This window comes from Acanthopagrus latus, chromosome 21 (assembly GCF_904848185.1).
Source record: "Acanthopagrus latus isolate v.2019 chromosome 21, fAcaLat1.1, whole genome shotgun sequence".
Classification (NCBI taxonomy): domain Eukaryota; kingdom Metazoa; phylum Chordata; class Actinopteri; order Spariformes; family Sparidae; genus Acanthopagrus; species Acanthopagrus latus.
In genome coordinates, this window is record NC_051059.1 from 21,685,819 (window position 1) to 21,699,592 (window position 13,774).

A 13,774-nucleotide genomic window follows, 5' to 3' on the forward strand; every position below is an offset into this window, starting at 1 on the left:
CCTTCAGTGTGATTCAGAGGCAGCCAGAGAGGAAATGACCCCACACACCAGGAATACACACTCACACACACTCACACGCACACAAACAAACACAACACACATTCCTATAACAGTGTCTAAAGTGACACACACAGGAGAGAGCTGCAGTGTGTATGTCTGACAGATTGATGACTCGTATATTATAACTTTGACTCACAACATGTGGTTAACAGCAACATAGTATTCGGGTGAGAGAAGGAAGGGAGAAGTGTGTGTGTGTGTGTGTGTGCTACCTTATTCTAATCAGATTTACTGGATGAGGTAACAAGATTAGAAGGTATTCCACGCTTTGAAAAATACACTTCTACCTACATATACACATACACACACCTACAACTGCACACACACACACACACACACACACACACACACACTGTGGCTTTGTGCTCACAAGATGTCCCCTGTGTGGATCTTCAGCGAGATAAGCACATATACACGGGACATCAGTGGATTTCAGTACAGTAACTGAAGTACTTTATTTTGAGGGATTTGTACTTTACTTGAGTATTTACATTTTCTGCTACTCTTTTCTTCTTGATCCATTAAATTTGTTTGACAACTTTAGTTACTAGTTACTTTGCAGGTTACAGGAGGCATCAGAGCCAAAGAAGAGTATTTTTATTTCAGCTTTTTTTGTATGTGCAGTGTTCTGAATACTTTGGGTTGAGTCGATTACCCAACACATATTTAGCAAATATACATTAATGTGCATAATACACTTTTGCTTGCACTTTTGATACGTATGTACATGTAATATCAGCTACTTCAAGACTTTTACTCAACTTTTCGTTGTCTTTACTTTTCCTCAAGTACGACTTTTGGCTCTCACCCCTCGCTGACCTTTGTTTTCCAGTGATGCTGATCAGGAAGTTTTGTGGTGTGCACCATCTTTTCTGGGTGTGTTTGCAACAAGCTTTGAGCTGCTTGTGGCCACGGTGGCGAAGCTCCAAGCTACGCTGTGCTGTACTGATGCCATAGCAACAACAACAAAGGCTGTAAAAAATCTAGAAATAATAGCGTAGCTTCTTTTATTGCCTGCATTGCTTCTCTGCGTCGATGATGCAGCTGCAGGACGCGATGTGCTCGAAACCAGCTCTAACCCCAATTCCTATCTCCTTCTCTGTCTACTCTCTCCCCTCAGATGCAGTACCAGAGGAGCTGGTGGAGCCTTTATACAGGGACCAGTACAACCAGGAGCACCTGAAGCCTCCCGTGGCCTGCCTGCTCCAGTCTGCAGAGCTGTACTGCCGGGCCGGGAGCCTGATCCTCCGCAGTGATGCCGTCAAACCTCTGCTGGGACACAACGCCGTCATCCAGGCTCTGGCTCAGAAAGGCCTGTACGTGACCGACCAGGACCGACTGGTGACGGAGAGAGATCTGACCAGCACGCCCATACACATGGTGAGTGGACGTGACCATTGCGGAGCACGTGACTGAAAACATCCCGATCGTTCTGCTGGTTCTTAAGTTTTACAGTTCAGCCTTTTGCATGTTCACGCCTAAGAGATTTAGAAAAGCACACAAGCACACTGTAAAACTAGGGCTAAAATCAAGTATTCATTGTCATTATTATGCTTTAAATGCCAAAAACCTGCAAAAAATGTTCACCACAATTTCCCAAAGCCCAAGATTATGTCTTCAGACAGTATTAAACAGTATTAAACTCAAACATATACTATTTAAAATGATAGAAAACAAAAACAAATCCACAGATCCGCTTATTTGAGAAGCTGCAGCCACCAGCTGCTCCATAAATGACTCAGATCAATTTGTTTTCCATCAGCAGACTAATTAATTTGTCCGCTCATTGTTTCAAGGCTTTATCACTAGTAGATGTTAACTGTGAGCTCCGCTGTGTCTTCCCCCTCGGGGAGAATAAGTGAGTTATAAGATTTTGTGTTGATGTGAAACGCTCCATGTGTCCTAACATCCGCCAACAACACAACAACCGCTAATGACGGGTTTCCTATAGCAACCCATTACTCACGTTGAGCCTCCGTGTCATTAGAGAGCTATGTTGTAGAGGTATCTACTGATGTTAGCATGCTAACTAGATAGCCTCAGGCCTGAAAACCTCCCAGCAGTAAGCTCCTAGCTGTGTAAACACAAACACTCCCCCTGTTGTCCAGTTAGCTGCACGGCTAACTGAGGTAATCAAGCTAACAGTAGCTAAAAACATGGGGTATATGAACAGAATACAGTTAGCAGCAGTTAGCAGCTCCTCTGGTGATACGCTGACACTGTTTGTTGGGAGTATGAATCCAACAGGTGGCCAGTCGCCATAACCTCAACTGTTTTAAAAATAAATCATTAAATACATTTTAGGCACACTGGTGCACCCAAGAAATAACAAGGCACACTTAACAGAGTTTTTGGTGCATGTGCAACCGAAATAGTTGCACCCTGGAAGACCTGGATGTGTTTGGATGAAAATAATGTAGATTTATGAATGCTTTGGATGTGGTTTTGAAATACGGAGATTTATATATCATGCACTGTGACACAATCCAAAAATTTTGCAATATTATTTTACGATCATCGGTAGATTGTAAAAGCCCAAACTAACGTCTTTATAGCTCTTATTTAGTGTTGGTCCAACCTCTTAAACCCTGAATATATTCAGTTTATAATGTGATGCAGCAGAGAATTCTCACATCTGGAACAAGCTAATTTAGCGTGAGAAACGAATCCAAAACTGTCAATAACTTCCTGTTGATTGACTAATCAATTAATCATCTTACTGTTTCACATCTAGAGCACACTGTCAGCTTGGATTTTACTGGATTTGGAAGACTGGAAATGAGCCCAAAAATTGCTAATTTCTGCTGTTTGTAGTTATGAAAGGAGGACGAGTCGGTGGCAGCCTGATCCAGACACGCTGCTGGCACATGCATGGCTGGAGAGCGGGCACTTCTGCTGACGCCAAAAGGTGTCTGCATTGCAGTGCACCCTCCCTCCCTCCCTCCCTCTCCTGTTCTCACTCTGTCTCTCTCCGTCTGTCTTACTGTTTCTTTCCCTCAACTCTCTCTCTCTCTCGCTCTCTCTCTCGCTCTCTCTCTCGCTCTCTCCGTCTCTGTTGCCACCCTCCTCCTTCAGTCTTCATCTCCCTCCTCCTGTCACGGTCTCTATTTTAGCCCTTTTGCTCCTCCGCCTCCGCCTCATCTTGCAAACTCTTATCTGTGTGGATTAAAAGAGACCGGGACATCGTTATCCTCCTGAATATTTAATTGAAGCCTAAGCATATTTTATCAAGCCCTCGTCAGAGCCCACAGATCATTCTCTCTCTCTCTCTCCCTCTTTCTCTCTCTCTCTCGATTGTGTTTTGTTTGCCCTCTGCTCCAGAGGAGAAAAAACTCAAAGTCACCAGTGACAGACACGTTTATGTGCTCGCTACAGAACTCATTGATTGAGGATGTAATGACGGGCGGTGATTAGGTGCAGCGCGTAATGATCCCTTGTCCTTTGCACCTATAAAAGTCATGTGAGTCTGGCCGTAGTTGTGTGGGTGCTGCAGGTGATTTAAGGGAAGCTTTAAGTGGACAAATGGAGCCCGGAGCCCCTCGACTCCCTCTGACTATTGACCTTCATTTGTGCAACGCACAGCCAGGCAATTTGTTAACCTGTCCGTCCTTATTGTGGCTCCTTCTGAATTCACCAGATTGGTTCTGCGAAGTAGAGGAACTGTTTCGCTGTCTGTGTGTATTTGTGGACTCAGCGGGATAAATTCAGTCACGCCAAAGTGAAGACTTTTCATTTTGGGGTTATGTTATATCTGCGGGGAAAATGATGACCTCATGGTTTTCCAGATTCAGTGCAACAGAAGAATAACTGGTGTCGGGGAGGAGGAGGAGGAGCGTGGCAGTCTGTCACAGGGAGAGTGGATATATAGAGAGAGGCAGAGAAGGAGGGAAAGTGGGGGAAGGAAAGAGTTTAGGGGGCGGCTGCCATTTGGCTGCGATCTGGGAGGAAGCCGGAAAGTGGAGCAAGAGAGGAGAGGAAAAGGGTGAGCATGGAAGTCTACGAGAGGACGAATGGAAAAGGGAAAGGGAGAGATGGGGGGGATGAGCTTTGGAAAGGCAAGGGGAAGGGAAAGCTAGAGAGGAGAGGGGAGGAAGGTATTGCCTTTTTGGCAGGCGGGACGACATGTGCGTGCCAGAGAACGGAGTGGAAAAGGCCCTACTGTTAATATGGCCATCTGGAAAGAAGGGGAGAAAAGAGGGGAGGCGCAGGGAAGAGGGGAGCACATGAGGAGCAGGGAGGGTCGAGGAGAGGAGCAGAGCAGAGCGCAGGAAGGAGGAAGACGTGATGTGCACTACTGCAGCAGCGTGGAGGAGGGTGGGGTCTCGCTGTGAGCCGGAGCACGTCTGGTGCACAAATGAGAGCCCCCTCCTCTCAGATCACACACACACACACAAACACACACTCCCCAAAGAGCCGTCAGACCTCCAGCAGTGTGCGCAAAGAGCTGCGCGTGCCTTTCTTAGTTGTACTTTTTTCGCTCACACACATGCTCTAAATGTTAAAACACTAAGGCGAGGGAGTGACGGAGGAGCGAGAGAGAGACAGAGCGGTAATTGAATTTTCCTGCAGAGAGGCGTGTCCCTCCGTCTAAAAGCTTTCTGACAAAAAAGATTTGCAGGAATTTGTGTGTGTGTGTGTGTGTGAGACAGATAACAAGAGTTGGACAATTGCGCCCTGACGGTCAGCGCACACTGACGTCTGACCAGCACCCAGACATGGAGGTGTAAAGTTGTCCCATAAAAACACTCTCAACGTCGGCCTCCTCCGAGTGTGTGTGTGTGTGTCTGCGTCGAACCGTCACTCGCTTTTGTTTGTGCGGAAAGAGGTTACTTTGATTATCTGTTTGCTCAGCTGTAGAGCGCTTTCCTATGGACGCCTTTGATCAAGGGCACACACACACACACTCACGCTCACACACACACACACTCATGCAGCCATACAACAGCAGTGACGCTGAATACTGATGCTCCTGTTAGATAGTGTGCATGAGTGCACTGCAGCTCTTTACAGCCCTTTATGACCAGTGTGTGTGCCACCATTTCCACAGCCTTATAAGGCGTGTCTGCCTCCATCAGTGGGTTAGACTTGCTCCTGCACACACACACACACACACACACACACACACACACACACACACACACACACACACACACACACCCTACAGGTCTTTGTGAAGGGATAATAGGCAGCACATGGCTTTTAAATCCATGCTGTAGTGTCAACAGTAGTAGATACCAGAACAGTCTGTAGATATGTAAGCAGCAGCTCCACAAACTGTCTGTCTGCCTGTCTGTCTGTCTTCTTCTCTGTCTCCTCTGTACACACCCATGTACACACACACACACACACCCATGTACACATATACACTGTACACACATGCACGTGCACGTTAGATCTGAACACACTGGCCTGTGAGAGACATTGCAGAGAAAACTATGGCATATGAACCAAAACGCAGTCATGTTGATGTCAATGTTTCAGTCCTACACTTGAGTAATAATAATCTCATGACAATTAATAATAATCATGAAAATAACAAATTGATGTCACCACAGGGAGTGTATGAAACTCACTGGTGTCTCGAGAGGTTTCAGCGTACTTCAGCTTACTTCTTATTAAGTGTTAAATAGCTCTATATTTCAGCAGTATTCACTGTTAAAGATCGTTTGGCCATGAACACACGTCTCTCTATGTTATACTACTTTTACTCACTTATAGTCACCAGCCACCTAAATGCATTTGTTTTAATCATGCATTCTTCCCTGAGAAACTTACAACACTGCAGGAGAAAGCGCTGTTCTTGCAATGTTAGAGGAAGTGGGGAGAAAACTCCTGGATCTGCACCAGAAATTAACAGTGTGAATTCTGTGTTGAGACATTTTTCTATCTTACTTTCATAGAAATCCGTTCAGACATTTTTATCCTGTAGACAAACAGGGTTAATTATCTGTGCACGGACAAAAATGTAAAAACATTAATTCTGATTTCATGACAAGTTTCTCCCTGTAATGATTATTCTGTGTTTATTTTAAGGGCCCTCCTCCTTTTCCCTTAAAGCTACCCTGCCGTCAGCATGCTTCCTGTTTTCATAAAGTCGGTCCCTGTACATAAAATGTAGAAAACATACAGTTCTGTTCAGGGATGGACAGATGTTTATATTCCACTCTACACTATAGGCGTGCTAAACTGTGATATAATGTGTTGTTTTTATGCTGTGTTTTAACACCAATATTGACTTACAAAAGTCCTAATGAAACATAAATTAACCCAAGTGATTTCTCATTACCATTTAGATTCATGTGACTTTGCACACACACACACACACACACACACACACACACACACACACACACACACACACACACTTACACAAGCTTCTTAGCTACATTAAAGATTTAGGGGTTTTATGTAAATGAGTTCAGAAAAGCTTCAATCACAGGGAAGAGCTCAGTGCTTTTTCATGAAGATCATGTTTTCTGGAGCTTCAGTTCCAGTCTTGGCTGCTCAGCATGTCTCTCTCTCTCTCTCTGCCTCTCTGTCTCTCCATCAGTCAGTCCACCTGACTGCTGTACCTCTGAATGCGAGCAATGTCAAACATTCTGTAATATCCTGAAGATGCAGGAATTCAAAACAGCGTCTGCAGAATGTTTCAATATCAGCTCATTTAGTTCAGCAGCTCTTTGTTCAGGCGCCAACCAAAACCATCCTGTTTACTCGTGTAAGGCCGCACAGCTGTAGCGTTCAGTACAACATACTGTATGTCCACCAACTATAACATCTTCATGTAGGTCAACTATGCATCAGTGTCTACAAACAACTGTTCCACTCTCAGTAAGATTTCTATCTCCGCCCTGGAGGTTATGTTTTCAACCGTGTCAGTTGTTGGTTTGTCAGCAGGATCACACATAAACAACTGAATGGATTTCCATGAAACTCGGATGGAGGACGGGTCACAGCCCAGAATAGACCTTGTTCACTTTCAGTGCTGTTTCAGACTTCTCTCACTTTCATTAACATTCAGAGGTGTTTTTTGATATTTTCATACATTTCCCAATGAATACTGCACAGATCTTGATGAGAAGGCGCTATATGATAACAAATAGGGATATAAACCTGTGATTACCACCAATGTGCAGCTGAGATAATGAAGATTCAGAAAGATACCAAGAGTGATTATCAACAAGAATTTTGAGAATAAATAAATATAATATATATACACCATGACAAAAATCTTCATTCATTGACTTCCACGACTGAATAGTTCATGTTGATTTACTTTGTTTATGTGTGGCGGACCCTGCCACCTTTCTAGCTTCAGATGGTGTTCTTGAGACCTTATTTTTATTCTGAGGACATCTGGTTTACTCAATTGTGTAAATGTATCAAATATTTATTCAGAGTTTGTGTTATTTCCTCATTAATATTGTAGATATGACCTTTCTGAGTTTGAAAACCTTTCCAAAACTTCATACTGCTCCTTTAGTGACATCAGTCTGACATCAGGTCACACGTCTTTTCTTTTTCTAGGTATCCCCGCACTTATTTCCATGAGGCTTATTTCTTCTGTCTGTTTAGACTGGAGCATGAGGTAGCAGCCCAGTCGTAGCACTGGATCTGGATCGGTTTTTTTCTCGGGGGAAACACTTGCTCACACTGGCTGCTACACGAGGCTCTGTGGTCATGAATAGACGCCTGTGCTTGTTTTGAGTCTGTTGGTTTGGATCATGGCGCACCTGACTTGAGGTGTTTGTTTAGTTAGGTTGGACTCATATAGATGCTTAGGTAAGCTACAAGCACGCACATACACAAGGAGCGTAGATGTTTTTTGAGCGGACCTGTGGTGTGACAGGAAGGGGAAGGGGAGGTCTGTTGGTCTGACCGGCCTGGAATGGGATTAGAAAGGCCAGGAGAATGTCAACCTTTGTGTAGGTGTTGAGGGCTGGTGAAACCACTTGAATCAAGTGAATGACTCAAAATTAGGCCGTGAGTAAGAGTAGTTCTTCGTGTGCAGACTTTCAAGAGCGTAGAGTGGTTTCAGATGTCACGAGGCAAGAGAGGTCGGACAGATCGTGATCAGAAATGTTGATCCTCAGGTGTCCACAGAACTCTGTCCGGGTTTTAAGTGTGATGCTAGTGTGCTTACGTAACAAACAATTACAGTCATTTTTTTTTAGTTCAAGCTGAACACAAATCAACACACACAGAGGGTGTAAACAAACGTCACTGCAAAAGGAGAGTTGTGAGAACAAGACTGTGTATTTGTGATGGTGGTGAAATCCTGTATCTTATCATACGTAAGCAGAATCAACACTGATAGACACTATGTTACTGTGTCACACACTTGCATAATTAATACCCGCATTAATGGTCGAAGTGAAGCTAACTGGAGGCTGAAAACACAACAGAGCCGACCAGAGACACGGTGAGTAGTTCTCAGGCTTGTGTGAGCTGACCAATCAGAGCAGACTGGGTACGGGGGGCACAAAAACATTTAAACATGTTCTAGTAGGAACCCAAAATAAAATGATGAGCCTGAAAATCAGCACAATATGTCTCTTTTTATAAAGGTTTTCAACAGGCTGCTGAAAAATGTCTGGCTCATCTACATGTTTTACAATAAACTGCCACATTAAAATTTGTGAGGGCGGCTGGTTGTGTTCGCTGCATGTTTTTCCTCTCTCCCCTCATTTCCTGTCATCTCTCTCAACAATGTCACTAAAAAAGCGTATAAAATGCCCCCGAAATTATCACGGTATGGCAAAAATTCCAAACTCTTGTGCTTCAGGGTGAAAATGTTCACCCACTCCAGCAGTGCAGCTGGTGGTTGTTTTCACAGGGAGTGACTTCCTGGAGAACATGTGGTGCTGATGTTGAGCACCAGTTGTTCAGTGTTTACTTTTAGAGCCTCCGCTCGAAATGTGTAATGCTGCAGCATCACATTTCATGCGCCAGGGGACACCGAATGTCACACTTACATTTAATGAATTTATTTTTGTCGAATCATAATTTCTGTCTTGCAGGTGCTGTTTTTTCGGATGCTGATTCCAGAAAGTTGATGTCTTGTGTCTTGTCTTGTCTTGTTCAGGAGAAGAGCGCTTTCAGATCATTCAGTTTCTGTTGAATGAAAACAAGAATTTTAACAAGATTTCAGCAGCTTTGCATTTCAAAAAATACCCATTATGTAGAGCCACATTCAGTGTGATTTGCAGAAACACAAACAAGCACGTTAGGCCTTTAATTGTCAGTCTGATGCTTCTGAAGAAGTAAAAGGCGGTTGTTACAAATCTGCTGTATTTTTTCTCTACAGAGTTCCCATCTGGCGCTCATTGACACCCTGATGATGGCGTACACGGTGGAGATGGTGAGCGTGGAGCGGGTGATGTCCTGCATCAACAGGTACTCCTCCGCTGAGCCCTCCCACGGTGACGGACACATCCAGGAGCTGCCATATGACACCGAGGACGCAATCATCACCTGGATCAACAAGGTACACACAGGAGCGCATCCGTGTGCACACAGAAAACCACAAAGACATGTCATCGTCAATTCCTCCAATATGGTTGCAATAAAAAGTAGAGGACGAGCTGGAAACAAGCACATGTAATCACGTCAGAGAGATTACCAAAAACACTCAACCTAACCTCCTCTGGTCAGCTAAAGCCTGATTTGGAGGGTAAAGTCCGACCTCATGTGGTCTTTAAGCTTTAAGAGGGCAGAAGTCTCTGTGATTGCAACTTTAATAATTATCCTACAGATTATTTAGTCACTTAAAGTTGCTTTTGCTGACTTTGCAGGAGATTTATGTCACAGATATATATGATAAAATATGATATTGACCTATCATAACAGAGATGGCTGCCATTACTATCCAAAGAATCTCATGTGCTCTGCTGCTCTATTTTCCAGCCCAAAGGCAGGAAGATACACATGTAGGCTTCATTTATAGACACAAATACACATGTGACCGTGCGGATGCGCGATTCATAGAACGAGTCCGAGGCGACCTCGTGCGTCCTCGGGCCAAAATGTCACGTCACTGTTTGTACAGAACCTTTGAAGTCAGAACAGCAGTAATTATTAAAGAGGGGGTCTTTTTAAAGGAGAAATACTATCTTTATAGTAATCTTTGATGCTGTTTATATACATTGTGCTTGAGTCGGAAGTCAGCTGAGTGCTGCGTATCAGGTTTCAATAACATTTAGCATCAGCTAATGGGCAGAAGTGGTGCTGAAAAGTCCTTCTTTGATGTGTGGAGGCTCTTGTTCCCGTGTTTTCGAGTCTCTCCTCTCTCCAACACAGACGAACCATTCAGAGTGTTTGTCTGAAATTTGACCTTGATCTCTGTCTGTCTTCCTGTCTCTCTCTCTCTCTCTCTCTCTCTTTCTCTTCAGGTGAATGAACACCTGAGGGACATCCTCGTTGAGGAGCAAAAGCTGAGAGAGGCTTCCTACCAGGAATCTAACTCCACAACCCAAAAAGTAAGAAAACACTGTAACACAAACTCTCATTCCCCAGGTATGTAAATGACAGGGTGGTTAAAGGAATATTCCAATGTTTCGTCTGTGTTCTAAGTACAGAGCAATGTTTTTAGCATAAGAGTGGAAAAAAGGGGGAAGCGGCTGGCCTGGTTCTGTCACACCAGCCACTCCAAAACTGACCAATTAACACTTAATATCTGCTTTATTTAATCGGCACACCAACTGAAATGTATAAATGACAAATTGTGGTTTCAGGGAGCGTTTTGTGGAAAGGCACACTGCCAGGTAGATATTTAAACTATACAACTCCCTTTAAAACCACAACTTATGGTTTGACATCACTGTTAATTCACTACTTTCACTCCTTATTCACTCCCTGCTGGCTGTTAGATGACATTTGGGGGTGTTACAATATAAAATGTGTTCATATCTGGGTTATAAGTACAGATCTAGAGACAGGTGAATGTTTAGCTTAGCTTAGCATAAAGAGTGGGAGCAGCCTAGCTCTGCACAAAGTTTTAAATTGAACCTCCAAAATTCACTAAGTAACAGATTGTACCTCTCATAATTTGAGCACTTGAACAACCGTGTGTGACTTTAAGGGGGGTTACACAGTTATATCTTCATGAACAACAGCAGTGTTGCTAAGCTAAGCTAAGCTAAGCTAACCTGGAGGGTCCAAAATGTTGAACTATTCCTTTAAGACAGGGCCTCTTTGCTTTAGTGCCTTTATCTAATTTGAAAAATTGTTTTGAATTACGTTCTCCGCCTCTCATGTTTTTGTCTTATCTGCTAATATTAGATTAGATTACAATCTTCGCTACTCGTGGGCATTAGCACATTAGCACATGTCTGCACACACACACAGGGCACATGAAGACCCACATGATGTGCACACAACCACACACACACACACACACACACACACACACACTCACAGCTCAGTGCACAGCGCTCTGTAAATCAGAGGAACAGATGAGCTCAGTCTCTGACCAGCTGCAGAGAAGTGTTGGCAAGAGTCGCGACAGTGCTGTTCGAGGAGACAAAGAAATGTGCGAGGCGGTGGAAGAGAGGAGAAACGGTGACAGACAGAGAGGGAAGAAAAGGCGAGGAGGGATAATCAGAGCGAGGGGAGCGGACGACATGGACAGAGACACTCAGGAACTTTGTCAGCTGTAGCCAAAGAGAGACCGTGACAGAGACAGTGTTGTCATCCTGCAGCACTCGTAGTTATGTAACGGCAGTGTGACACAACGAGTCGGTCCGCCGGGACAAACACACAGCAGTCCGCCACTGTCCTCTTCAGCTCGCTTCACCGTGAAACTCCAGCACAGTGACTTATCAGGTCACGACCTCCGCCTCAGGTCGCTGTTCTCTGTGATGGTGACGAAAGATGGAAAAATAAATGTTACCTCACTGAGTTCGATTGTGTTAAATGGGAATCGGTGGATAAACTTCCTGCAGTCCAATACAGTGAACCAGTGAATGAGTAAATGTGTAAACATCAGATACTCATTACTGCTGTGGAGTGAACTGGTGTGGTTTTAAAGATAACTTCAGCTGACCTAAAGGTGCTGACCTGAGCTAAGTTAACAAGATAAACAGTCATCCATGCTTCTTGCGTTCACGTTCTCTTTGGATGGTCCTTATTTTTGTGTGCTTGGCAGCTTTAAAGTCAAAGCCTAACGTGTGAACGACAGAAGGTGTGATGTATTAGAAAGTCATTTTGACCCAGACTTCCAGACTTAACAAGTACTCTGTTGGACAAACTGAACATCTGACCTGACAATAGCGCTCAGACGATCACCAAAGTTACTATAGCTAACAATATGTCACCCATCAGCAGGAATGTTCATTGTCACGATGCTGCGCAATGCATTGTGGTTGTTGTAGGATTTTCACATTCAGTCACATTGCACCAGTTTTCACCTTACTGTAGATTATAAAGATTATGTAGATTATGTAGATTATAAAATATTTCACTCAGGACCAAAGCGGTGGACAGACCATCACACCACGTTATCACAGTTTACATACAACAGGTTGTAAAGTGTTTACAGGCCGTGCAGAGTTTTGAAAGAGCTGCAGGATGTCTTAAGACGAAGCTGTGGGAGTTTCTTGGCAAACTTTCCCCTCGCTCATTGTCTGTTTTTTGTGTCAATATACAGTGAGAGTGATCGCCGCCTTGCTTCTATTGCTCTGTAAGCTGATAATACACACGGGATTTGCAGCCGATCCCGGACTCGATTCACACGGACACACTCGGGCTTTGTCGAAGGCAACAAGTTAGGACGAGCGAAGGGGTCTTTTAAAAAGCGCGTGAGGAATACTCTGTTCACTCGGTGTCAGTCAGCTGCTCTCCTACTCCATGCTCCATCACACAGCTCCCTCTTCAACAGAAGTCTATTCACTGCGTAGGACACACTCGGAGGAGATAATTTCACACATACGCGTCCACACAAGCCTGCGCGAACACACACACACACACACAAACACACACAAACACACACTCATGGATGAGCACAAGACACTTCTCAGTAGGTCTCGTCTATTCTGGGATGGTGTGTGAAAATCTTGAACCGTGGTCTCATGACTCAGTGCTGAGCGTGTGGATTCTGTGTTTATGCTCATCACACTGTAGGTGCTCACACATAAGACCGAGTGGAACATCAGAACAATGTCGGATAATCCCGTAATGAATAGGGAGTGAATAAAAATCTGTTTACGTTCGCAGCCCAGCTCTGATAGCTTTCATCGGGGAGGCGATGTCTTTTTAAGGTCCCATTTTTGGTTCATGTGTTTACGACACATCTCAAAACCTTTCAACAGATTTCAGTAAAGTGTGGTGGAGAGTTCGGACAGAAGCCAAGAGATGATTAATGGCCTCGTGGTGCAGATCCACATTTTTAAACTGTGCAAGATAGATAGTTTTAAACTTTCTCCTTTACAACACATAATTCGTTGAGAAGACGTCTGACTGTTGTACAGACTTGTCAACTTGTCTGAACTGTGGCTCAGTAGAACATTTTAGTCTCATGAGCTCGTGAGAGAAAGAGAAAGTATTTTGTATGATTTGTGTATTTTTAGGCATTATAGCGGCTCTGTGGCTCTTTGTGGTGAAATACTTTGGTTCCAGCTGAAGTAGCTCAACAGATAATAATAAAATTGAATGTTCGTGTTCCCCAGAGGATAAATCCAACAGACTTTGGCCATGCCTTTACTTTGTTCTGTAGCAA

General features: G+C 44.0%; 1 protein-coding gene across 4 annotated transcripts in view; it reads left to right on the top strand.

Annotated features, from left to right (window-relative positions):
- camsap2b (calmodulin regulated spectrin-associated protein family, member 2b) overlaps nucleotides 1-13,774 on the top strand; it is a 37,498-nt gene that overhangs the window by 6,477 nt on the left and 17,247 nt on the right. For 2 of the 4 annotated variants that reach the window (XM_037084715.1, XM_037084717.1), the window contains exons 2-5: nucleotides 1,181-1,440; nucleotides 9,368-9,547; nucleotides 10,452-10,538; nucleotides 10,794-10,823. In XM_037084715.1, the coding sequence (XP_036940610.1) occupies nucleotides 1,181-1,440; nucleotides 9,368-9,547; nucleotides 10,452-10,538; nucleotides 10,794-10,823 (557 nt within the window). The remainder of the gene's footprint in view (nucleotides 1-1,180; nucleotides 1,441-9,367; nucleotides 9,548-10,451; nucleotides 10,539-10,793; nucleotides 10,824-13,774) is intronic. The other 2 variants (XM_037084718.1, XM_037084716.1) reach the window with 1 other exon arrangement.